Here is a 24,337-nt window from a genome sequence, read left to right as displayed (position 1 = left end):
CGCCGCTGTCATTCGGCGAAGCCACGATGATGTCACTCCCGCGCATGGGAGCTGCCGCTGTCTATGGCGATATTTCTTGGACCTACAGGTAAGCCTTAATCTAGGCTTGCCTGTAGGTCAAAGTGGTTTGTAAGGGTTTACAACCACTTTAAGCTGTCCATCAGGGACATCCTGTATCTCCCGAGGGTGGGTGGGCAGAGCTGGGGGTGTGGCTGCCTCCTCCACTCCTCCCACAGACTCCTTCACTCGGGCTGATCTCACAGCTGAAGGAGAAAGAGGAGAGGACACAGCAGCCCCGGGTGTCTTCATCTCCAGGCATGTTGTAAATGACTGAAAACTGTCATTACATAGAGCCCTAACCTGCCCTATACCACCCCAACCTGCCCTACACCATCCCAACCCACCCTGCCCTATACCATCCCAACCCACCCCAACCTGACCTATACCATCCCAACCCACCCCAACCTGACCTATACCATCCCAACCTGCCCTATACCATCCCAACCCACCCCAATCTGACCTATACCATTCTAACCTACCCTATACCACCCCAACCTGCCCTATACCATCCCACCCCAACCTGCCCTATACCATTCTAACCTACCCTATACCACCCCAACCTGCCCTATACCACCCCAACCTGAGCTGGGGGTGTGGCTGCCTCCTCCTTCACTCTGGCTCATCCCGCAGGTGAAGAAGGAGAAAGAGGCGAGGACACATGTATCTCCAGGCATGCTGTAAGTTATTGCACACTGTAGATATAGAATCCCAACCTGCCCTATACCACCCCAACCTGCCCTATACCACCCCAACCTGTCTCATACCTCCCCAACCTGCCCTATACCACCCCAACGAGCCTACCTCCCTAACCTGCCCTATACCACCCTCAACCTGCCCTATACCACCCTCAACCTTTACCTCCCGTAAGATAAATTCCTCTTCAAGTCCATCCTTTTCCATGTCTGACTTTCCCATTTCGTCATACCTCTCATTGTCTAGGAATATTGTGGTGTATATACTTCTAAACCAATCCCTCTGCAGCTTTTCTTGTTCCTCCTCCCTCTTTTCATCCCGGAATATTAATACCTCTTCTAGTCCAGCCGATTCCCCTTCCAATGCCGCTGTTTCCGATTCTTCCTCTTCAAATAGAGGTTGTTCAGTTACCACCGATTCCAATTCCAATGCCGCTGTTTCCGGTTCTTCCTCTAGAGGCGGTTCAATTACCACCGATTCCAAATTCCACTCCAAATCTGAGGCGCACATCAATGGACATTCTATTGGATGTTCATTCCATTTCACGTCATTTCCTTTCTTGCATAACCTCTTCAGTTTCCTACAGAAGCTCCCATGACTGTAAAGACAAAAAAAAAGGGTTAGAAATGACAAAAGCAGCTTTTACAAACTAACAGAAATTAGCAGCATTAAGGCTAGGTTCACATTGCTGCGATGCGGAAACGCCGCGAATCCGCGGCGTTTTCCCGCATCGCACACCTCCCGCCGGCAGTTCACACTGCCCTATGCGGACGGCTGGGGGTGTCAATGTTATGTTAATGACACCCCCAGATCCGTCGGCATATCGCAGTGCGATCTGCCGACTCGCACAGGAATCGGATCGCATGGTGTGAACCCCCATGCGATCCGATTCTGTTGCGGACCCAAAAAAGGGTCCCGTGCGAGTTTGCTGCGGGAGCGCTGCGAATTCAGCCATACTATCTGTATGGCTGAACTCGCAGCGCTACGGAGATCGGATGTGATTTGCTGTGCGAATCACATCCGGTTCTCCCCCCGCAGCGGTGTGAACCCAGCCTAAAGGCTAACTCTACCTATAACCGATACCTCGGTATTAAAAAAAAAGCACCCATTGTTTGCTTTAACCAATGGCTTCTTAGACACAGCAATGGGCAGACTTCCCTATAATAACTTAGGAATCTGCCCTCTCTGGAGTGTAACCAATGTGTCACTTTCTGACACCAATGATGGGGCACTATTCCATCCACTGACACCAATGACGGGGTACTATACCTCCCACTGACACTAATGATGGGGCACTATTCCTCCCACTGATACCAATAACGGGGCACTATTCCTCCCACTGATACCAATAACGGGGCACTATTCCACCCACTGATACTAATTATGGGGCACTATTAGATCCACTGGCACCAATGATGGGGCACTATTTCATCCAATGGCACCAATGACTGGGCAATATTTCATCCATTGACACCAATGATGGGACATAATTTACGGACACTGACAACGGGGGGTGTTTCTACTCCCACTGTTCACAGTCCCACCTCCCCAAAGCCTAATGCCGCGTACAAACGATTGAATTGTCCGGCGGACCACAGTACGCCAGACAATTCGATCGTGTGTGGGCTCCAGCGGACTTTTTCATCGGACTTAGAAAGTAGTTTTAACTCAAAATTTGTCCGCCGGACTTGGCTTTCAGAGGACAATCCGTTCGGCGGTGTGCTAGTCCGGCGGACTAAGAATGACGCATGCTCTGAAGCAAGTACGAGAAGGAAGCTATTGGCTACTGGCTATTGAACTTCCTTTTTCTAGTCCCGTCGTACGCGCTGTACGTCATCGCCTTAGAAATCGCCGGACTTTTGGAGTGTCCGTGTGTGGCCAAGTCCGTTCGTTATAAGGTCCGGCGGATTGTTTGCCGGACCAAGTCCGCCGGATAATTTGATCGTGTGTGTACGCGGCATAAAGGACAGTAAATTGGCCCTTTGTTGAGAAAGTTTGGAGACCCCCTGCACTAAAAACCTAAATTTCTTAACTCTGCCGTCACCGGTGAGGTGAAACGCCATCATTTAGTGTTGTACCGGCTATGACGTCCCCAAGAACCGGGAAGACTTAATTGGATCTCTCACCAGCGGTAAGAAGTCGGAGAAAGAAAAAGTCACATTTGCGTTTCCCACCCAACCACGTAAACCTGAGATACCAATTTTGGGTCTACCTCAACTGCACATTGCTGTGAATTAGTTCTGGCATAGACTTTGTTACATTAAACTACTACGATATCTGCAGAAATTGGACAGCATAATGAAAAAAAAAATGATTTAATTGCACACCAGGAACCTTTTTCTTACTGTTACCCGCAGCCTCAAAAAGCCTCCGCCTCTGTCCCACAGACATTCTAAGCCCTTGTACACACGGTCGGACATTCCGACGGAACACGGACCGTGTTGTCGGATAATCCGACCGTGTGTGGGCTCCATCGGACTGTTTCCGTCGGAATATCCGACCGACAAAGTATTAGAACTGGGCTATAAAATTTTCCCACAACATGATCCGATCGTACTTTATCCGATCGTTTGTAGAGAATTCCGATCGGACAAAGTGCCACGCATGCTCAGATCAAATTCCTAGAGCAAAGCTATTGGCTACTAGCCTGAACGTAGTCCCGTCCTAACGAAAATTACGTCATCACGTTATGTACAATCGGATTTTCCGACAACTTTGTCCGACCGTGTGTATGCAACACCAGTTTCGGACAAAATCCGACGGATTTCGTTGTCGGAATGTCTGACCCGTGTGTACAAGGGCTTAAAAAGAACTTATTACAAGCAAAACAGAACTATTGAAGGTGTGTAAAAGATAACTCTGTGCTCAGAGAAGAGCTTTTGCTGCTAAAATCTGGGGACTGAACACAGAGGGTAAGCTGCCAGTAAAGTAGAGAACGAGGCCTCTGCTTTGTTTGTTGATAAAATGGTATAAAAAAGTATAAAAACAACTTACTAGAAACAGCATCCGGCTACCAAGGCCACCACTATCAGAAAGAGGACGATTCCGGAAGTGATGAGCACAAAGAGATGTTCCCTCAGAATCGAGATATAATTCCTCCTCTGGGGTTTCAACTTCTGTTTTCCGGTGTCATATTGGCTGGTCTCCATTGGTGGAGCTGTTTTAGGAAACGGCGTTGTTGGTTGGGTTTCTGGTACTGATGGGGAAGGCCCCGGTGATTCCTCCTCCACAGTTGCCGTAGGTTCTTCTTCATTGGCAAAGGCACTCAAATGGGGATCAAACTTAAGTGTTATCTTTTCATGTCGGCCGGACTTTGTTGGCATTGCTGGTTCAGAAAATGCCACTGAGGGTTGGTTTTGCGTTGTTGTTTGGAAGGACCCCAGTGATTCCTTTTCCTCAGGGAATGCAGGGCCTTTGTCCTCAGGCAATGTCTGTTCATCCCCAGGCAATGTCTCCTTTTCATCCGCATTAACTTCCTGGTTTTCATGGGAAGTCCCAGCTTGGTCTTCAGATGAAGTCACTGCCTGGTCTTCAAAAGCAGGTACTGCCTGGTCTTCATATGCAGGTACTGCCTGGTCTGCATATGCAGGCACTGCCTGGTCTTCATATGCAAGGTCTTCATACGCAGGCACTGCCCGGCCGTCATATGCAGGCATTGCCCGGCCGTCATATGCAGGCATTGCCCGGCCGTCATATGCAGGCATTGCCTGGTCTTCATATGCAGGGTCTTCATACGCAGGCACTACCCGGCCGTCATATGCAGGCACTGCCCGGCCTTCATACGCAGGCACTGCCCGGCCTTCATACGCAGGCACTGCCCGGCCTTCATATGCAGGCATTGCCCGGCCGTCATATGCAGGCATTGCCTGGTCTTCATACGCAGGCACTGCCCGGCCTTCATACGCAGGCACTGCCCGGCCGTCATATGCAGGCACTGCCCGGCCGTCATATGCAGGCATTGCCCGGTCTTGATATGCAGGCACTGCTGGTTTTTCATCCACAGGCAATACCTGTTCTTCATCCCTGGTCTGGATGGGAGAAGTGCCTGGACGGGGAAACAGAGAGAGAAATTGTCGTTAATAGTGAAACATTTCCAAAGTTATAATATATAACATCACAGGCAGTAAAAAAGAAAAAAATATTTAAAAAAAACACCTTTTTGTGGACCTTAGGTGGATCTCACATTTCTGGGTTTAGATTAACGCTTTCGCTGCCAGGGCTGTTTTTGCTTTTTTATTTTATTTAATTTAATTTAAATTTAATTCAATAAATAATAATAATAAATTTAATTTTGGGCCTAAAAATGTAAGTGCCCCCATTAGAGCACCCATTAAGGTGGCGGGAGCATAGGAGCATGTTACATGTTACACCCCAAATATGCGTGTAACATGTAACATATTCCTAAAGGTGAACCTATCCTTTAACTTGGAACTAAACCCTCCGCTCCTTTACAGCCAAGGAAGCTGCCATCTAAGCCCTCTGTTTGAGCTGCAGTTGCCATGGAGCTGCACATGCCATCCGTTATGGCTCCACCTTGCCTGATGGATTGACAGTTTGGTTCAGAGCACAAGCAAATGTAGCAGTTAGCTTTCCCAGCATGCCTTGTACAGTATGTAGCTGTATTGGGAAGGCCTTCAATTTTTTGGGTTTAGTTCCACTTGAAGGCTAAAACTCATACATACACGGCTGATATCCGTATTGCTGGTATTTGAGTCCCTTTGCAATGCACTGGAAATACAGCACTGCCGGTAGGAATACTGTCAGCCAATCAGTGACTCTGATTAATAGTTAAAGAACCCCCCCCCCCCCCCCCCGGTAGGCTCAATTCCCAAAGCTTTAGCATAAGAAAGAATGATTTTTTTTAACTGTAGCCAATTTAGTGTCATTTATAAATCACATAAAACCCCATTTACAAAGCCTACACATCAGGACAAAGGAGGCTCATGTTCAGAAAAGTGGCAGTTATTTTCACCTAAGTCTCATGAGATTTAAAAAAACAAAAACAAATGGTCAAATGGCTAAAAATAGCATCACTCATCCACACATCCAAGCAAAACCGCCAATTTATATGTTTATCAAAAAAAAAAAAGAGAAATGAATATATGAACTTACCTGTCCCCAGGTGCAAAATGCACAGAAAAATTAGCAGTTTTAATAAAAATCTCATTTTCAATCTTTATCACAAAAGATAATGAATTGCAATTAAATAAAGTCTCCTGGATCACAAATATAATAAATGTAACTCAGAAAATTCGCTAAAATATCAGAGAAGTTCGCAGAGCAAGTCTAACGGGTGTTGCCACTACGATCAACAGTCACTGAATGAGGATGGCTGGCAGTTGACCTGAATAAATACCTGCAGGCTCACTATGAGGTCACAGGGCTGCTCACTGCACTGATTGGCTGACAGCATTACCATGGCAACTAACGCTCACTATGATGTCATGGGGCTGCTCACTGCACTGATTGGCTGACAGCATTGCCATGGCAACCAATGCATGTCCAGTGCATTAGGCTCAAATAGCAATCTGTGATCGACAGTTATAATCTAGCCTTGAAGCTGCAACTCCCCTATATTTATCATAAGGATAAAAAAAGCTTTTTTTTAGCCATCTGACTGCCATTTTTAAAGCGGTATTAGACCCAAAATAAACATTTCTTATATTGCAGCTTACCAATTCTTGGATGTGATGGCTGCATTTGTTTTATTTTTTAGGTTTTTCCTTCTTTTTTTTTTTTTAATCTGGTAATCCAGCCAGCACATCAGTTTTAATTAAAATAATATATGATATGATAAATGTGTTTATTGTTTTTATTATGTTTTTTAGTTTCATAGCACAAACTCTCCAGCTGAATGTATCAGTTTACATGGATAAGACAAAGCAGTTAACACCGGCTGGGGGGATTACAATGATCCCTTTTCTATGTAAATCTTTTATCCCAGAAGAAAAAAAAATGAAAAAAAATGTTTGCTGCAACTGATTTTTTAATTATCAGCTGGCGTTTGGCTTTAATTTGTTAGTGTATTTAAATCCACTAGTCTAGTGTACATATACAGTCCACTATACATATATATATATATATATGTGCGTGTAATCACATGTGTGATCCCTTTTAAATGGATGAAGTGCAGCCCCAGCGCAGAGATGTGTGTGGTGTGAAGTCCTGGGGTCCCCACACGTGTGTTTGTGTGTGTCGGGGTCCCCACGTGTGCGCGCCTGATGGATTGACAGTTTGGGTGAGAGCACAAGCAAATGTGGCAGTTAGCTTTCCCAGCATGCCTTGTACAGTATGTAGCTGTATTGGGAAGGCCTTCAATTTTTTGGGTTTAGTTCCACTTGAAGGCTAAAACTCATACATACACGGGTGATATCCGTATTGCTGGTATTTGAGTCCCTTTGCAATGCACTGGAAATACAGCACTGCCGGCAGGAATACTGTCAGCCAATCAGTGACTCTGGTTAATAGTTAAAGACCCCCCCCCCCTCCCCCTCCCCTGTGGTAGGCTCAATTCACAAAGCTTTAGCATAAGAAAGAATGATTTTTTTAACTGTAGCCAATTAAGTGTCATTTATAAATCACATAAAACCCCATTTACAAAGCCTACACATCAGGACAAAGGAGGCTCATGTTCAGAAAAGTGGCATGAGATTTAAAAAAATAAAAATAAAAAATAAAAATGGTCAAATGCCTAAAAATAGCATCACTCATCCACACATCCAAGAAAAACCGCCAATTTATATGTTTATCAAAAACAAAAAAGAGAAATGAATATATGAACTTACCTGTCCCCAGGTGCAAAATGCACAGAAAAATGAGCAGTTTTATCAAAAATCTCATTTTCAATCTTTATCACAAAAGATAATGAATTGCAATTAAATAAAGTCTCCTGGATCACAAATATAATAAATGTAACTCAGAAAATTCGCTAAAATATCAGAGAAGTTCGCAGAGCAAGTCTAACGGGTGTTGCCACTACGATCAACAGTCACTGAATGAGGATGGCTGGCTGTTGACCTGAATAAATACCTGCAGGCTCACTATGATGTCACGGGGCTGCTCACTGCACTGATTGGCTGACAGCATTCCCATGGCAACCAACGCTCACTATGATTTCATGGGGCTGCTCACTGCACTGATTGGCTGACAGCATTACCATGGCAACCAATGCATGTCCAGTGCATTAGGCTCAAATATCAATCTGTGATGACAGTTATAATCTAGTCTTGAAGCTGCAACTCCCCTATATTTATCATGATAAAAAAGCTTTTTTTAGCCATCTGACTGCCATTTTTAAAGCGGAATTAAACCCAAAATAAACATTTCTTATATTGCAGCTTACCAATTCTTGGATGTGATGGCTGCATTTGTTTTATTTTTTAGGTTTTTCCTTCTTCTTTTTTTTTTTTTTATCTGGTAATCCAACCAGCACATCTGTTTTAATTAAAATAATATATGATATGATAAATGTGTTTATTGTTTTTATTATGTTTTTTAGTTTCATAGCACAAACTCTCCAGCTGAATGTATCAGTTTACATGGATAAGACAAAGAATTTAACACGCGGCTGGGGGTATTACAATGATCCCTTTTCTATTTATGTGAATCTTTTATCCCAGAAGAAAATAAAAATGTTTGCTGCAACTGATTTTTTAAGTATCAGCTGGCGTTTGGCTTTAATTTGTTAGTGTATTTAAATCCACTAGTCCAGCTAACACTCCCCCCCCCCCCCCCAGACTTACAGTGCTGCTGCCCGGTGTGCCTCCTGTGCTCTCCCTTTAACCATTTGATTCTACATGGTGGTCATTAAAAAAAGTAAAAAAAATAAAATAAAAAATACTCTGCAACACTGTGCAATGCTCTGCAATAAATGTTAACAGAAACAAAGAATTTTATTTATTTATTTTTTCTGAATTTTGTCTTTTTTGATTTATAGTGCAAAAAATAAAAAACCCAGCGGTGATTAAATAGCACCAAAAGAAAGCTTTATTTGTGTGAAAAAAAAGGACAAACATTTCATGTGGGGACACATTTGGCTACCTGCCAGACTGCGCATGCGCGACGCAGCCATATGCGTTCCAACACTGAGGCGATCGGCGCCTGCTCAGAATTTTGTGCCCACACCCCTGAGTCCAGGCTCCAGCCCCACCATCCGGATTATAATTATGCCGAGCGAAGTGCGGCGAGGGGCCCTGTGTTGGATCGCATATGGCGGCGGCGCACATGCGCATTCCAGTGGGTAGCCAAATGTAATGGGTAGCGGAATGTGATGGGTAGCGGAATGTGATGGGTAGCGGAATGTGACGTGACACCGGCAGAGCAGATCAGGAATTCATCTCTCCACTGTGAGAATCACATCCCAGCATTGAGATCCAGCCAGCCGGTGTAGTGTCACATTTTGCTGCCTATCACAGGATGCTGCGGAAGTGACGTTGCCGCCAGAAATTGCGTACTGCGCATGCGCGATGCGTTCCAAACACTCGCGCCGTGCGTTCCAACATAGTTTCGGCAATACAGTTCAGCCAAACCATCACATAATGTTACGGAAGTGATGTTACACACAACACAAACACTGGGCCGTTGTAGTGTCACAGTTTGATGCCTATCACAGGATGGTGCGGAAGTGACGTTGTTGCGTACTGCGCATGCGCGATGCGCTCCAAACACTCGCGCCGTGCGTTCCAACATAGTTTCGGCAATACAGTTCAGCGAAACCATCACATAATGTTTCGGAAGTGAAGTTACACACAACACAAACACTGGGCCGTTCGTTACAACACTAATACTTCCCTTGTTACCTAGTAGGTTTTGCATTGCTGGGACTTGTAGTGCCTATCCTGAGCTACATGCTTCAATGTTCAGTGTCCTCATCCCTATCCCCATGCTTCAATGTTCAGTGTCCATCCTTATCCCCGTGCTTCAATGTTCAGTGTCCTCATCCTTATCCCCGAGCTTCAATGTTCAGTGTCCATCCTTATCCCCGTGCTTCAATGTTCAGTGTCCTCATCCCTATCCGCGAGCTTCAATGTTCAGTGTCCTCATCCTTATCCCTGTGCTTCAATGTTCAGTGTCCTCATCCCTATCCCCATGCTTCAATGTTCAGTGTCCTCATCCCTATCCGCGAGCTTCAATGTTCAGTGTCCTCATCCTTATCCCTGTGCTTCAATGTTCAGTGTCCTCATCCCTATCCCCATGCTTCAATGTTCAGTGTCCTCATCCCTATCCGCGAGCTTCAATGTTCAGTGTCCTCATCCTTATCCCTGTGCTTCAATGTTCAGTGTCCTCATCCCTATCCCCATGCTTCAATGTTCAGTGTCCTCATCCCGATCCGCAAGCTTCAATGTTCAGTGTCCTCATCCTTATCCCTGTGCTTCAATGTTCAGTGTCCTCATCCCTATCCGCAAGCTTTAAATGTTCAGTGTCCTCATCCTTATCCCTGTGCTTCAATGTTCAGTGTCCTCATCCTTATCCCTGAGCTTCAATGTTCAGTGTCCTCATCCCTATCCCCCTGCTTCAATGTTCAGTGTCCTCATCCCTATCCGCGAGCTTCAATGTTCAGTGTCCTCATCCTTATCCCCGAGCTTCAATGTTCAGTGTCCTCATCCCTATCCCCCTGCTTCAATGTTCAGTGTCCTCATCCATATCCCCCTGCTTCAATGTTCAGTGTCCTCATCCTTATCCCCGAGCTTCAATGTTCAGTGTCCTCATCCCTATCCCCATGCTTCAATGTTCAGTGTCCTCATCCCTATCCCCGAGCTTCAATGTTCAGTGTCCTCATCCCTATCCCCGAGCTTCAATGTTCAGTGTCCTCATCCTTATCCCCGAGCTTCAATGTTCAGTGTCCTCATCCCTATCCCCCTGCTTCAATGTTCAGTGTCCTCATCCTTATCCCCGAGCTTCAATGTTCAGTGTCCTCATCCCTATCCCCCTGCTTCAATGTTCAGTGTCCTCATCCCTATCCCCGAGCTTCAATGTTCAGTGTCCATCCTTATCCCTGTGCTTCAATGTTCAGTGTCCTCATCCCTATCCGCAAGCTTCAATGTTCAGTGTCCTCATCCTTATCCCCATGCTTCGATGTTCAGTGTCCTCATCGAAGCAGGGGGATAAGGATGAGGACACTGAACATTGAAGCTCGTGGATAGGGATGAGGACACTGAACATTGAAGCAGGGGGATAGGGATGAGGACACTGAACATTGAAGCTCGGGGATAAGGATGAGGACACTGAACATTGAAGCTCGCGGATAGGGATGAGGACACTGAACATTGAAGCTCGCGGATAGGGATGAGGACACTGAACATTGAAGCAGGGGGATAGGGATGAGGACACTGAACATTGAAGCTCGGGGATAAGGATGAGGACCCTGAACATTGAAGCAGGGGGATAAGGATGAGGACACTGAACATTGAAGCTCGCGGATAGGGATGAGGACACTGAACATTGAAGCTCGGGGATAAGGATGAGGACCCTGAACATTGAAGCAGGGGGATAAGGATGAGGACACTGAACATTGAAGCTCGCGGATAGGGATGAGGACACTGAACATTGAAGCAGGGGGATAGGGATGAGGACACTGAACATTGAAGCTCAGGGATAAGGATGAGGACACTGAACATTGAAGCTCGCGGATAGGGATGAGGACACTGAACATTGAAGCACGGGGATAAGGATGGACACTGAACATTGAAGCTCGGGGATAAGGATGAGGACACTGAACATTGAAGCACGGGGATAAGGATGGACACTGAACATTGAAGCATGGGGATAGGGATGAGGACACTGAACATTGAAGCATGTAGCTCAGGATAGGCACTACAAGTCCCAGCAATGCAAAACCTACTAGGTAACAAGGGAAGTATTAGTGTTGTAACGAACGGCCCAGTGTTTGTGTTGTGTGTAACTTCACTTCCGTAACATTATGTGATGGTTTCGCTGAACTGTATTGCCGAAACTATGTTGGAACGCACGGCGCGAGCGTTTGGAGCGCATCGCGCATGCGCAGTACGCAACAACGTCACTTCCGCACCATCCTGTGATAGGCATCAAACTGTGACACTACACCGTTCGTTACAACACTAATACTTCCCTTGTTACCTAGTAGGTTTTGCATTGCTGGGACTTGTAGTGCCTATCCTGAGCTACATGCTTCAATGTTCAGTGTCCTCATCCTTATCCCCGTGCTTCAATGTTCAGTGTCCTCATCCCTATCCTTGAGCTTTAATGTTCAGTGTCCTCATCCTTATCCCCGAGCTTCAATGTTCAGTGTCCTCATCCTTATCCCCGAGCTTCAATGTTCAGTGTCCTCATCCTTATCCCCGTGCTTCAATGTTCAGTGTCCTCATCCTTATCCCCGAGCTTCAATGTTCAGTGTCCTTATCCTTATCCCCGTGCTTCAATGTTCAGTGTCCTCATCCTTATCCCCATGCTTCGATGTTCAGTGTCCTCATCGAAGCAGGGGGATAAGGATGAGGACACTGAACATTGAAGCTCGCGGATAGGGATGAGGACACTGAACATTGAAGCACAGGGATAAGGATGAGGACACTGAACATTGAAGCTCGCGGATAGGGATGAGGACACTGAACATTGAAGCACGGGGATAAGGATGGACACTGAACATTGAAGCTCGGGGATAAGGATGAGGACACTGAACATTGAAGCTCGGGGATAAGCATGAGGACACTGAACATTGAAGCTTGGGGATAAGGATGAGGACACTGAACATTGAAGCTCGGGGATAAGCATGAGGACACTGAACATTGAAGCTTGGGGATAAGGATGAGGACACTGAACATTGAAGCTCGGGGATAAGGATGAGGACACTGAACATTGAAGCTCGGGGATAAGGATGAGGACACAGCTCATTGAAGCACAGGGATAAGGATGAGGACACTGAACATTGAAGCTCGCGGATAGGGATGAGGACACTGAACATTGAAGCATGGGGATAGGGATGAGGACACTGAACATTGAAGTTCGGGGATAAGGATGAGGACACTGAACATTGAAGCAGGGGGATAGGGATGAGGACACTGAACATTGAAGCTCGCGGATAGGGATGAGGACATGAGGACACTGAACATTGAAGCATGGGGATAGGGATGAGGACACAGAACATTGAAGCTCGGGGATAAGGATGAGGACACTGAACATTGAAGCATGGGGATAGGGATGAGGACACTGAACATTGAAGCATGGGGATAGGGATGAGGACACTGAACATTGAAGCTCGGGGATAGGGATGAGGACACTGAACATTGAAGCATGTAGCTCAGGATAGGCACTACAAGTCCCAGCAATGCAAAACCTACTAGGTAACAAGGGAAGTATTAGTGTTGTAATGCACGGCCCAGTGTTTGTGTTGTGTGTAACTTCACTTCCGTAACATTATGTGATGGTTTCGCTGAACTGTATTGCCGAAACTACGTTGGAACGCACGGCGCGAGTGTTTGGAACGCATCGCGCATGCGCAGTACGCAACAACGTCACTTCTGCAGCATCCTGTGATAGGCAGCAAAATGTGACACTACACCGGGATTTACATACAGACTGCCACAACCAAGATGGCGGCCGCTCACTAGCCCACCCGCCTCACACCCACGACCTGACTCCTCTCCAGCGGTCCTGTAGACCAGAGCGGGGATAGTTATATCCTACGGGGGGATCACATTGCCGGTACAGCGACCTGTTCGCCGGCGGTTTCCATAAGTAGATTGCCACAACCAAGATGGCGGCGGGACGTCCTGTGTGAATGCCGGATGTCATGTGACATGAGATCTCGCGAGAGCGGCCGGCCGGACGCAGAGAGGAGCAGCCTGGAGGTACAGGGTGAGCCGGGAAGTGGCCGGTATAGAAGAGGGTGAGGGGTGTGTGTTCTCCCCCAGAGGGAAGAGTCCTGGAGACCCCCTGAGTGGTGTCTGGGTGGGGGCCGCCATAGTGTTCTATGGCTCTGTGATCAGCAATCCTCCCTGTGCAGCACCGGGTCTCAGGTTCTCCTCCCAGGAGGGACATCTGCATGGAGTCTGCATGTCCCCCCTGTGTGTGCGGCTCCTCACAGTCCGGTCATCAGCGTGACCTGTGTAATGACACACACATTATATATATATATATTTAATGACATGTGTGATCCCTTCTAAATGGATGAAGCGCAGCCCCAGCGCAGAGATGTGTGTGGTGTGAACACACAATGCACGCAGACCGTGTCCGATCTGTGATCTCCGGAATTGGGAAGATCGGCGGCGTCTGTGTGCATGTGTCCTGGGGTCCCCACATGTGTGTGCGCGTGTCGGTATCCCCACGTCTGTGTATGTGTGCTGGGATCCCCACGTGTGCGCACGTGCCGGGGTCCCCGTGTGTGTGCATTGTCGGGGTCCCCACGTGTGTGTGCCGGGGTCCCCACGTGTGTGTCCGCGCGCGCGCCGGGGTCCCCACGTGTGTGTGTGCCGGGGTCCCCACGTGTGTGTGTCCGCGCGCGCGCCGGGGTCCCCACGTGTGTGTGTGCGCCGGGGTCCCCACGTGTGTGTGTGCGCCGGGGTCCCCACGTGTGTGTGCGCCTGGGTCCCCACGTGTGTGTGTGTGTGTGCGCGCCGGGGGTCCCCACGTGTGTGCGTGTGTGTGTGTGTGTGTGCCGGGATCCCCACGTGTGTGTGTGCGCCGGGGTCCCCACGTGTGTGTGTGCGCGTGTGTGTGTGTGTGCCGGGATCCCCACGTGTGTGTGTGTGTGTGCGCCGGGGGTCCCCACGTGTGTGTGTGCGCGTGTGTGTGTGTGTGCCGGGATCCCCACGTGTGTGTGTGTGTGTGCGCGTGTGTGTGTGTGTGTGTGCCGGGATCCCCACGTGTGTGTGTGTGTGTGTGCCGGGATCCCCACGTGTGTGTGTGTGTGTGCGCGCGTGCCGGGGTCCCCACGTGTGGAGGGGATTAACCGCTTCAATACTGGGCACGTGACACTGTACACAACTGAGATTTTTATCACTTTTTCCCAACAAATAGATCTTTTGCTGGTATTTGATCTCCTCTCTGGTTTTTATTTTCTGCTAAACAAATAAAAAAAAAAAAGACTGAAAATTTTGAAAAACAAAAGTTTTTTTTTTTTGTTTCTGTTACAAAACTTTGTAAATAAGTACGTTTTCTTCTTCACTGACGGACACTGATGGGACACATAGGTGGTACTGATAGGTGGCACGGATGGATGGTACTAATGGGCATCACTGATTGGCATGCATTAGTGTTTGGCACTGATTGGCATCCCTGGTGGCCAAGGGTAGTATACCTGGTGGTCACAAGTGGTGGGTATCCCTGGTGGTTCTGGGTGGACATCCTTGGTTGGGGGGCTGCGCTGATAAACAATCAACATAGACCCCCCCCCCCCAAATCAGAGGAGCAACCGATCGGCTCTTCTCTGCTCATGTCTAACAGGAAAGAGGAAAATTTGATTCACGGCTTTTCCTGTACTCACCGTGATCAGATGTGATTGGACACGGCTGATCACATGGTAAAGAGTCTCCATCAGTGACAGTGTATCCATTCAGACACGGAGCTGCGGTTCGGCCCCACCCCTCTTTCTTCTCATTGGCTCACTGACATCTCACTGACATCTAGCAGCAGAGAGAGCCAGTGGCGCCATGCTGCCGTCTCTCAGCCAATGAGGAGGGAGAGTACTGGACTGCCAAGACATTCCTGCAACATCGCTGGAGAGAGATGGGGCTCAGGTAAGTATGGGGGGGGGAGGGGGCTGCACACAGAATTATTTTATCTTCATGCACAGAATGTACCTTCTGCCTTTTGCAACCCCTTAAAACCCAAAAAGCAAACATTTATTGTACTGCAGCCAATTCTTAGATGTGACGGCTGCATTCATTTTCTTTTTTAGGTTTTGCTTCTTCTGTTTTCATTTGGCGATCCTGCTAGTAATTCAGTTTTTCGAAAGTACAAGCTCCCCTGCTGATGTAGAGGGCGCTCTAATACAGGAGGTGTATTACTGGCCAGATCACCAGTTGAGAACAGAAGGGGGGGGTCAAAAAAGGAAAACTAATGCAGCTGCCACATCTAATGATTGGTGAGCTGCAATATATTACAGTTTTGGATTTGGGTTTATTACCGCTTTAGAGTAGAATTAAGGGGGAAAAAACATTCTTTTTCTTTTTTTCATTTTGGATTGCATAAAGGAGGGTTATAACTCCTTGCCATTTGTGTCCCTTTGGGGAGAGTTTTCTTCACTTCCTGTTCTAAAGCCACAACAGGAAGTGAGAGGAAATCCCACCAAAAGGAGAGAATCCCTAGTTGTCACCCCAACCCCCTATCCTACCAGCATGCTTCACGTGTCCTGCATGTTGTTAATGTGTCTATTGCCCTGCATTAAAGTGACCCTGTCCTCGGCTCATGCAGGACAAAGTACCAGTTTTCCTTTAATGAAGATCTCCCCCGTCAGTCATACTTGCCTTCCTTTTGCTCCCCTGCCTTTCCATTCAGCCGGGAGTAAAAGAAAAGGAATATTTCTCATATACAAGGATCTTCCAATGTTTTGTGTTGTGTTCTTCAGGTCATGGATAATGTGTTCATCCAGCACAGCATCAAGGTCCTCCAAGCCCTCAACAAGCAGAGAGAAGCCGGCCGGTACTGCGATGCCACCCTTGTCGTTGGAGATCTCCAGTTTAAAGCCCACTGGAGTATCCTTGCTTGCAGCAGCCCGTTCTTCCAGAGCCTTTATGGAGACGGCAGCTCCCCAAACATTATCCTTCATGAACGCTTCTCGGAGGTCATGGGCCTCCTCCTGGATTTCCTCTACACAGGGGAGCTGACTCTATCCCATCACAATGTGGAGAAGGTCCTCTCGGCCTCCAAGGAATTGGGTATTTTTGAAGCTGTTGAGGTCTGTGAACAGTTCCAGCCAAAGTGTTTTGAGTCCGTTGACCGGACCGAAGATTTTTTCCAACAGTCTGGAACGTTGGAGACCTTGAATGGACACCTGAAAGAGGCGGAGGAGTCGGATGGAGAGGATACTCTAAAGGGAATATCGGAGCTCAGCAACGTGCTGGCGTACAGTGAAGTCCCAGCGGAGCCGGCCAATGAACAGGACAACGGCCTTTCCCTGCTCCAAGGGACAGTGGCGATTACTCCATTTCAGGAAGTCGTCTTGAAGGACCCAGAAATTGTTGAGAGGAGGGAGTTCAAGAGGCAGAGGAGAGGGCAGAAGAACGGGCCGTGTATTGGCAGCGATGGAGACTGTATAACGGTAAGTCTGTGGAGGCTCCCGGCTCTCCAGGTCATGGTATATGTAATTGTAGTTGGCCACAAACAACTGGGCTTGTTCCGTAGCAACAATTTGAAGCTCATCCAAGCCCTTTTAGTCCCATTGAGTGTCGGGAACATTCTGCACCATTTTTAGTCATGGGGAACAGAAACCTTCACCCAACTATGGATTGGAAGTTAGATGTTCTTTGCCAAGAACAGGATGGAAGGTGTAAAAATTGTGGAATCGTCTAGTTCTTGTTACCCAATTCCATCCTTGCCGTCAGGGAGGCTTCATAGGTGTTAATCTTTTGAGCCACATGGCTGAAGGTGTGAATTGTTATCAAAATGCCGGGATAGTGATGCTAAAACGGCATCTCGGAGGAGAGTGAGGTCCACATTTTGGGCAAAGAGGACAACCGGTTCTCAAGAGACATGGAAAAAGCCATCTACATTGAGGCTGGAGCAAGAGTGAGGGCCTTCAACAATATTTGTCTTTACCCCGGCATTTTGACAACAATTCACATCTTCAGCCATGTGATTTGAAGGATTAACACCTATGAAGCTTAGGTGACTTGCCCAAGAACATCTACCCTTTCCATGGTTGGATCAAGGTGTCTGTTCTACCCTTTCTAAGGGGTTCCACAACTTTCACATCCTGTTCTTGAACAATAACACGTCTTTCCAAGGTGTTGGTGCTTCTTGTGTGGGTATAAGTGCCGGAGTACCTTCCTGACACTCATCAGAACTGGTTTGGATAAGTTATGAAACGTCTTCAACATTACAGTACAAGTTGAATGTAATGGACCGCTATTAGGTATAATGGTGAATTAACCATCTTCTATGTCTTTACACAACCAGTGTTGTCTTAGGAGCCAGGTAAACTATCCATCTAGAACAGGCATCCTGATACTCTGGAGTTTTCTTTGAAAGGTAACCTGGACTTACAGGAAGCAGGAGGCCACCACTGCTGACCTCCGCAGTAGCGTTTTGTCCTGACTCTAATACCAGCCTAATGGGTTTAATCGCTATTCTGCCGCAAGCCTGTAGATTAGAAGGAATGAATTCACGTTGACTACACTTGCTGCCTACTTCTTTGAGGTCATTTGATTTATAAGGCAATTGAAGTCTGAGGATCAGGATGACTACCGGATCACAAGTGACAGCCTGCGTATCTATCTCGCTATGTCTTGTTTAACAACATGACGACCGGCCCATAGTAAAAATACTTAATTACTGTGTCGTTTAAATACCGGGGTCATGACAGCAGCTAGCTGCCATTGTCCCGGTATTATTTTTTTCCTATGGCTGGTTCTGCTTCAAATAAAAGTGCCCTCCCCCCACCGCTTTCCAGCCTGCCACTCGTCTCTATGCCCTCGGAGAACTGGAGCGACGTCTGACGTCATTCCCGCTTCCCGGGCCATAATAAGCAATTTTTTATTTATTTTTTGCTTTTAAAGCGGAGGTCCACCCTAAAGTGGACCTTCCGCTCATTGGAATCCCCCCCCCTCCGGCGCCACAATTGGTATCTGTATCTGCACCCACTTCCGGCGTAGATTCTGCAGAAGGTACGCCCCTTTCCGAAAGTCCCCCGCTGCCTGCTGGGAAACACACAGATCCCAGAGACAGCGGGGACCATCCTTATTGCGCAGCGCGACTCGCGCATGTGCAGTAGGGAACCGGGAAATGAAGCCGAAAGGCTCCACTTCCTGATTCCCATACCCAAGATGGCAGCGGCAGCACCCGAGAGACAATCGAGAGATCGGCTTCGGGTGCCGACATCGCGGGCGCGCTGGGCGGGTAAGTGTCACTATTTTAAAAGTCAGCAGCTGCAGTATTTGTAGCTGCTGGCTTTAAAAAAAAAAAAACGGCGGACTCCCGCTTTAAAGGTAAATGAGAGATCTGGGGTCTTTTTGACCCCAGACCTCTCAATAAATAGTACCTGCCATCCTTATTTCTTTTACAAGGGATGTTTACATCCGTTATAATAGAAGATAAAGTGCTAAAAAAAGGAAAAAAAAAGGTTTAATGTGCCCCATCCCTCTGTGTTTGTGCGCAGAAGCGGACGCATGCGCAAGTCACACAAGCATAGGTAAACTGTGTTCAAACTTACACACGCGAGTAGGGCTGCAACTAAGGATTATTTTCATAATCGATTAGTTGGCCGATTATTGTTTCGATTAATCGGTTAATAACCTTTAAAAAAAAAAGTGGGTCAAATTGACGTTCATTTTAGACTACAGTGACGGGAAAATTTGGAAATACCGTATATACTCGAGTATAAGCCGAGATTTTCAGCCTCTTTTTTGAGGCTGAAAGTGCCCCCCTCGGCTTATACTCGAGTCATCGCTGTCTGCCTGCCCGATCAGCGTGTCGAGCAGACAGACAGCGGACATTCTACCCTTCAAACGCCGCGCCTCCGCCTTCGCCTGTGATAGGCGGAACACTGAATTTCCCAGCAGCCTGTGTTCCGCCTATCACGGACATCGTCTCTTCCTCGTACTACGGACGAGGATGAGACGATGTCCGTGATAGGCGGAACACAGGCTGCTGGGAAATTTAGTGTTCCGCCTATCACAGGCGAAGGCGGAGGCGCGGCTTTTGAATTTTAGAATGGCCGCCGAGGCGCCGACGAAGAGCGGCGATCCTGGCACGGGACGGAGGCAAGGCAAGGCACGGCACGGGACGGGACGGAGGCAAGGCACGACACGGGACGGAGGCAAGGAGGCAAGGCACGGGACGGAGGCAAGGAGGCAAGGCACGGGACGGAGGCAAGGAGGCAAGGCACGGGACGGAGGCTCGGGATACAGGCTCGGGACACAGGTAGGCTGGACACACACACACACACACACACACACACATGGACACACACACACAGGGATGGATGGATGGAGACACACACACACAGGGATGGATGGATACACACACACACAGGGATGGATGGATGGATGGAGACACACACACACAGGGATGGATGGATGGAGACACACACACACAGGGATGGATGGATGGAGACACACACACACAGGGATGGATGGATGGATGGACACACACACACACACACAGGGATGGATGGATGGACACACACACACACACACAGGGATGGATGGATGGATGGACACACACACACACAGGGATGGATGGATGGATGGACACACACACACACAGGGATGGATGGACGGACACACAGGGATGGACGGACACACAGGGATGGACGGACACACACACAGGGATGGACAGGCATGTCTCACCCTCGGCTTATACACGAGTCAATAAGTTTGCCAGTTTTTTTGGGGGTAAATTGGGGGCCTCGGCTTATATTCGGGTCGGCCTATACTCGAGTATATACGGTAATAGAAAACTTCTCAGTCAAAGGAATTTTCAGACGGTGGATGTGGTTTTCGTTCAGAAATGACATTCATTTTAAAAACAGAATGTTAAAAACAAGTGAAAATTTCAAACAAAATTCTTTCATTCAGCGAATGTACAAAGATTTTTCGTCTGAATATTCTCATCTGAAAATTGATCGGTGTGGCCGGCGTAAGGCTCGGTACTCACCTATGCAGTTTGCTTTTGATCTGTTTCTGCAGTGCTTTTTGCTGTACGTTTTGATTTTTGCGCACGTGATTTTACTGCAATTTGCATTTTTTTTGGGCAGATTAAAAAACAAATTGCTGCAAAAAAACGCATTACATGCTCTTCTGCAGCTTCTCCATTGAAGTTTATGGAACCAATGAAGCACCATTTTGCGTTAAAAGTCCCCCGACCCTTTCAGATGTGAACGTGTCCCACAGGAAACAATGTAAATGAACTGTAGTGCATTTCTGCAAAAAGCACCAATAAACACATAGATGTGAACAAAGTCTAAGACATTTACTAACATACTGGGGTTAAAAAAATTAAAATTAGCCCTTTATAGTAGAAAAAAGCAGATAATCACTACTGTAAGACCCCTTTCACACCAGGGCGTTTTGCAGGCGCTATAGCGTAAGAAATCCTCAGGGAGTGTCGGCAGCTGTACAAACGATTGTCTTTTGTAAAGATGTTGCAAACGTTTATTGGGTTTCCTTTATCAAAGCGTCTGTAATTAGCACTGTCTGTGCTGCCCAGGTGCAGGTAACAGAGGGGGGCGTTGGCTAATAATTAAATAAATAAAACCATAGATTCTGATTGGCTGCCGTGGAGCCGCACAGACACTTCCTGTTGGAAATACTTTCATAGATGAAGCTCTATCCCGTTACATTTGTTATGGGCAATATTTGCCCCGGGTGCGATTATAAGATTTATGTATTTGTCGGTCGCGTTGGGTGACTTGTCATGTTTCTGTAAAGTATAAAATTCTTATAAATAAAATTATTTTGCTAATACATTTTATGTTTTGTGTCATCATTGGTTGCTGTATTGATTTGTTAAAGGATTACCGGTCGAATACCGTGTATATATACAGTGGCAAGACGGCTCTCCTGAGTGTACTAGGTAAGTGGTCCAGCAGCTCCGGGTTTGGGGGCGCGCAGGTGCACCACCAGTGGCCCGCTCACCCGCTACCATGTCCGCCGGAACCTACCGAATATTCCTTACACAGGCAAAACGGCAGTCTATGTAAACAAGGCAGATCGCCGTTCTCTCAGTGGGAGGAGACGTGGATCCTGTGTTCCTGATAAGCAGGGGCATGGATCCGTGCCTTCTCCTAGGAAAAGCTCCTCCCCCCACAATTAGTAAACGCCCCCTAGTCACACATTGATAGCGGAGTTCCACCCAATCCAAAATAAAGAACACGGGGACATGACCTCAGAACTAACTGGAGCAAAGTTCAAAACAAATCTTAGAAAGTATTATTGTGTTTATTGTATAGTATTATTATTCAATTATTTATTATTATATTATTTTTATTGTATTATATATAATTATATTATTATTATTATATAATTGTATAATAATTATACGATAAAATAATTATTATATAATTATAATTACTATGTTATTATAGTATAATTTAGTATTATTTACTGAAAGGGTAGTTGATGATTGGCATAAACTACCACTATCCACTTGCCTTCTGGGGTCATTGTGTTATTTTTTTTGCACACGTAAAAATCTGCATTATCTTTTTTGCTAGAAATCACTGTAACACCCCCCCCACAAAAGAAAAAAAGAAAAGTATATATTTCTGAAAGCAGAGACCCCGGAGAATAAAATGGTGGTAGTTGAAGTTTTTATTATGTTGCACGATATTTGCGCACTTATTTATCAAACGCATATTTTCAGGAAAAAAAAATACATTCAAGTAAAGTAATTCTAGTATAAACAAACACGATATTTATTATAGCCAACTTTTGGTAAAATAAAAAAGATGGGGGTTGTGTTGAATAAATAGGTCCCAAAAATAGTTTGTTTCAATTATTTTATTAAATTTTTATACATGCATTTCTTCTACTGGCATGATTGCTAGTTCACATACATTGCAATGCATGTTTAAGCCAGACAACTGCATCAAAGTAATCCCTCTCTGGCCAGCCCCTACTCTAGGGGAGGGGGGTAAAGGACACTACTGGGGGGGGGGGGGGGGCAATGATGTGAAGAGGACACAACAGTGGGGGGGACAATGTGTCCTCTTCCCCCCAATAGCAGTTTCCTCTGGGGTGGCCCCCCTCAGATCAGTGTCCTCTGGCGGAGGGGGGTACAAGTCACTACAGAGGTGGAGTTGCTTTGGGGGGAGGCATGGGACACAACAGTGGGGGGGGACAATGTGTCCTCCCCCCCTAATCTCAGTGTCCTCCGGGGATACAGGACACTACTATGTAAATCATAGAGGACATGTACAGTGGGGAGTGGGGTTGGGGGGGTGATGCAAAGAGGCGAACCTTGCTTTGAGGGAGCACGGGACAGTGCTATTGGGGGGGCAGAGGACACAGCAGTGGGGGGGATGTGTACCCTGCCTCCAAGATCCTTCTGGGGGGTGGGGGGGTCATTTGAAGGGGACAATCTAAGGTCCATAACTCGTATACATTTTATAGTAGGGCCAATTAACCTACCAGCATGTCTTTGGAGTGTGGGAGGAAACCGGAGTACCCGGAGGAAACCCACGCAGGCACAGGGAGAACATGCAAACTCCAGGCAGGTAGTGTCGTGGTTGGGATTCGAACCAGCGACCCTTTTTACTGCTAGGCGAGAGTGCTAACCACTACGCCACTGTGCCGCCCGTATGCAGGGGAGGGAGTCTCTTACCCTCCCCAGTCATTAAATCAGGTTAAAGAGGAAGTAAACCCTGATGGGTTTACTTCCTCTTTGATTCCCTGCAAAGGTATACCATAATGGACTACTGTGCATCGCATCGCATCGCATAGTACTCCATTATCTGTCACTTACCTGACAGAGGAGCCAGCGAAGTTACCGCTGTCCCCTGTAGTCTGGAGCATCCATCTTCTCGGTGGGTCTCGCTGCTCTGCTGCTGTCATTCGGCGAAGCCACGATGATGTCGCTCCCGCGCATGGGAGCCGCCGCTGTCTATGGCGATATTTCTTGGACCTACAGGTAAGCCTTAATCTAGGCTTGCCTGTAGGTCAAAGTGTGTTGTAAGGGTTTACAACCACTTTAAGCTGTCCATCAGGGACATCCTATATCTCCCGAGGCAGCCGGGGTGGGTGGGCAGAGCTGGGGGTGTGGCTGCCTCCTCCACTCCTCCCACAGACTCCTTCACTCGGGCTGATCTCACAGCTGAAGGAGAAAGAGAGGAGAGGACACAGCAGCCCCGGGTGTCTTCATCTCCAGGCATGCTGTAAATGACTGAAAACTGTCATTACATAGAGCCCTAACCTGCCCTATACCACCCCAACCTGCCCTATACCATCCCAACCCACCCCACCCTGCCCTATACCATCCCAACCCACCCCAATCTGACCTATACCATTCTAACCTACCCTATACCATCCCAACCCACCCCAATCTGACCTATACCATTCTAACCTACCCTATACCACCCCAACCTGCCCTATACCATCCCAACCCACCCCAATCTGACCTATACCATTCTAACCTATACCACCCCAACCTGCCCTATACCACCCCAACCTGACCTATACCATTCTAACCTACCATATACCATCCCAACCTGCCCTATACCACCCCAACCTGCCCTATACCATTCTAACCTACCCTATACCACCCCAACCTGATCTGGGGGTGTGGCTGCCTCCTCCTTCACTCTGGCTCATCCCACAGCTGAAGGAGAAAGAGGCGAGGACACATGTATCTCCAGGCATGCTGTAAGTTACTGCACAGTGTCACTACATAGAATCCCAACCTGCCCTATACCACCCCAACCTGCCCTATTCTACCCCAACCTGCCCTATACTACCCC

The 24,337-nt window shown here is 47.4% G+C and overlaps 1 protein-coding gene across 1 annotated transcript in view; it reads left to right on the top strand.

The window, feature by feature from the left end:
• Window positions 1-24,337, top strand: part of ZBTB48 (zinc finger and BTB domain containing 48) — a gene marked incomplete in the record, with an annotated part of 314,981 nt that overhangs the window by 131,278 nt on the left and 159,366 nt on the right. The window contains 1 exon segment of the mRNA XM_077458264.1: window positions 16,292-16,984. Coding sequence (XP_077314390.1) covers window positions 16,292-16,984 — 693 coding nt within the window.

Source organism: Lithobates pipiens, unplaced genomic scaffold (genome assembly GCF_037356315.1).
Source record: "Lithobates pipiens isolate NorthernLeopardFrog02 unplaced genomic scaffold, aLitPip1_a1.2 Scaffold_27, whole genome shotgun sequence".
NCBI lineage: Eukaryota > Metazoa > Chordata > Amphibia > Anura > Ranidae > Lithobates > Lithobates pipiens.
This window is presented reverse-complemented; position numbering and strand designations above follow the sequence as displayed.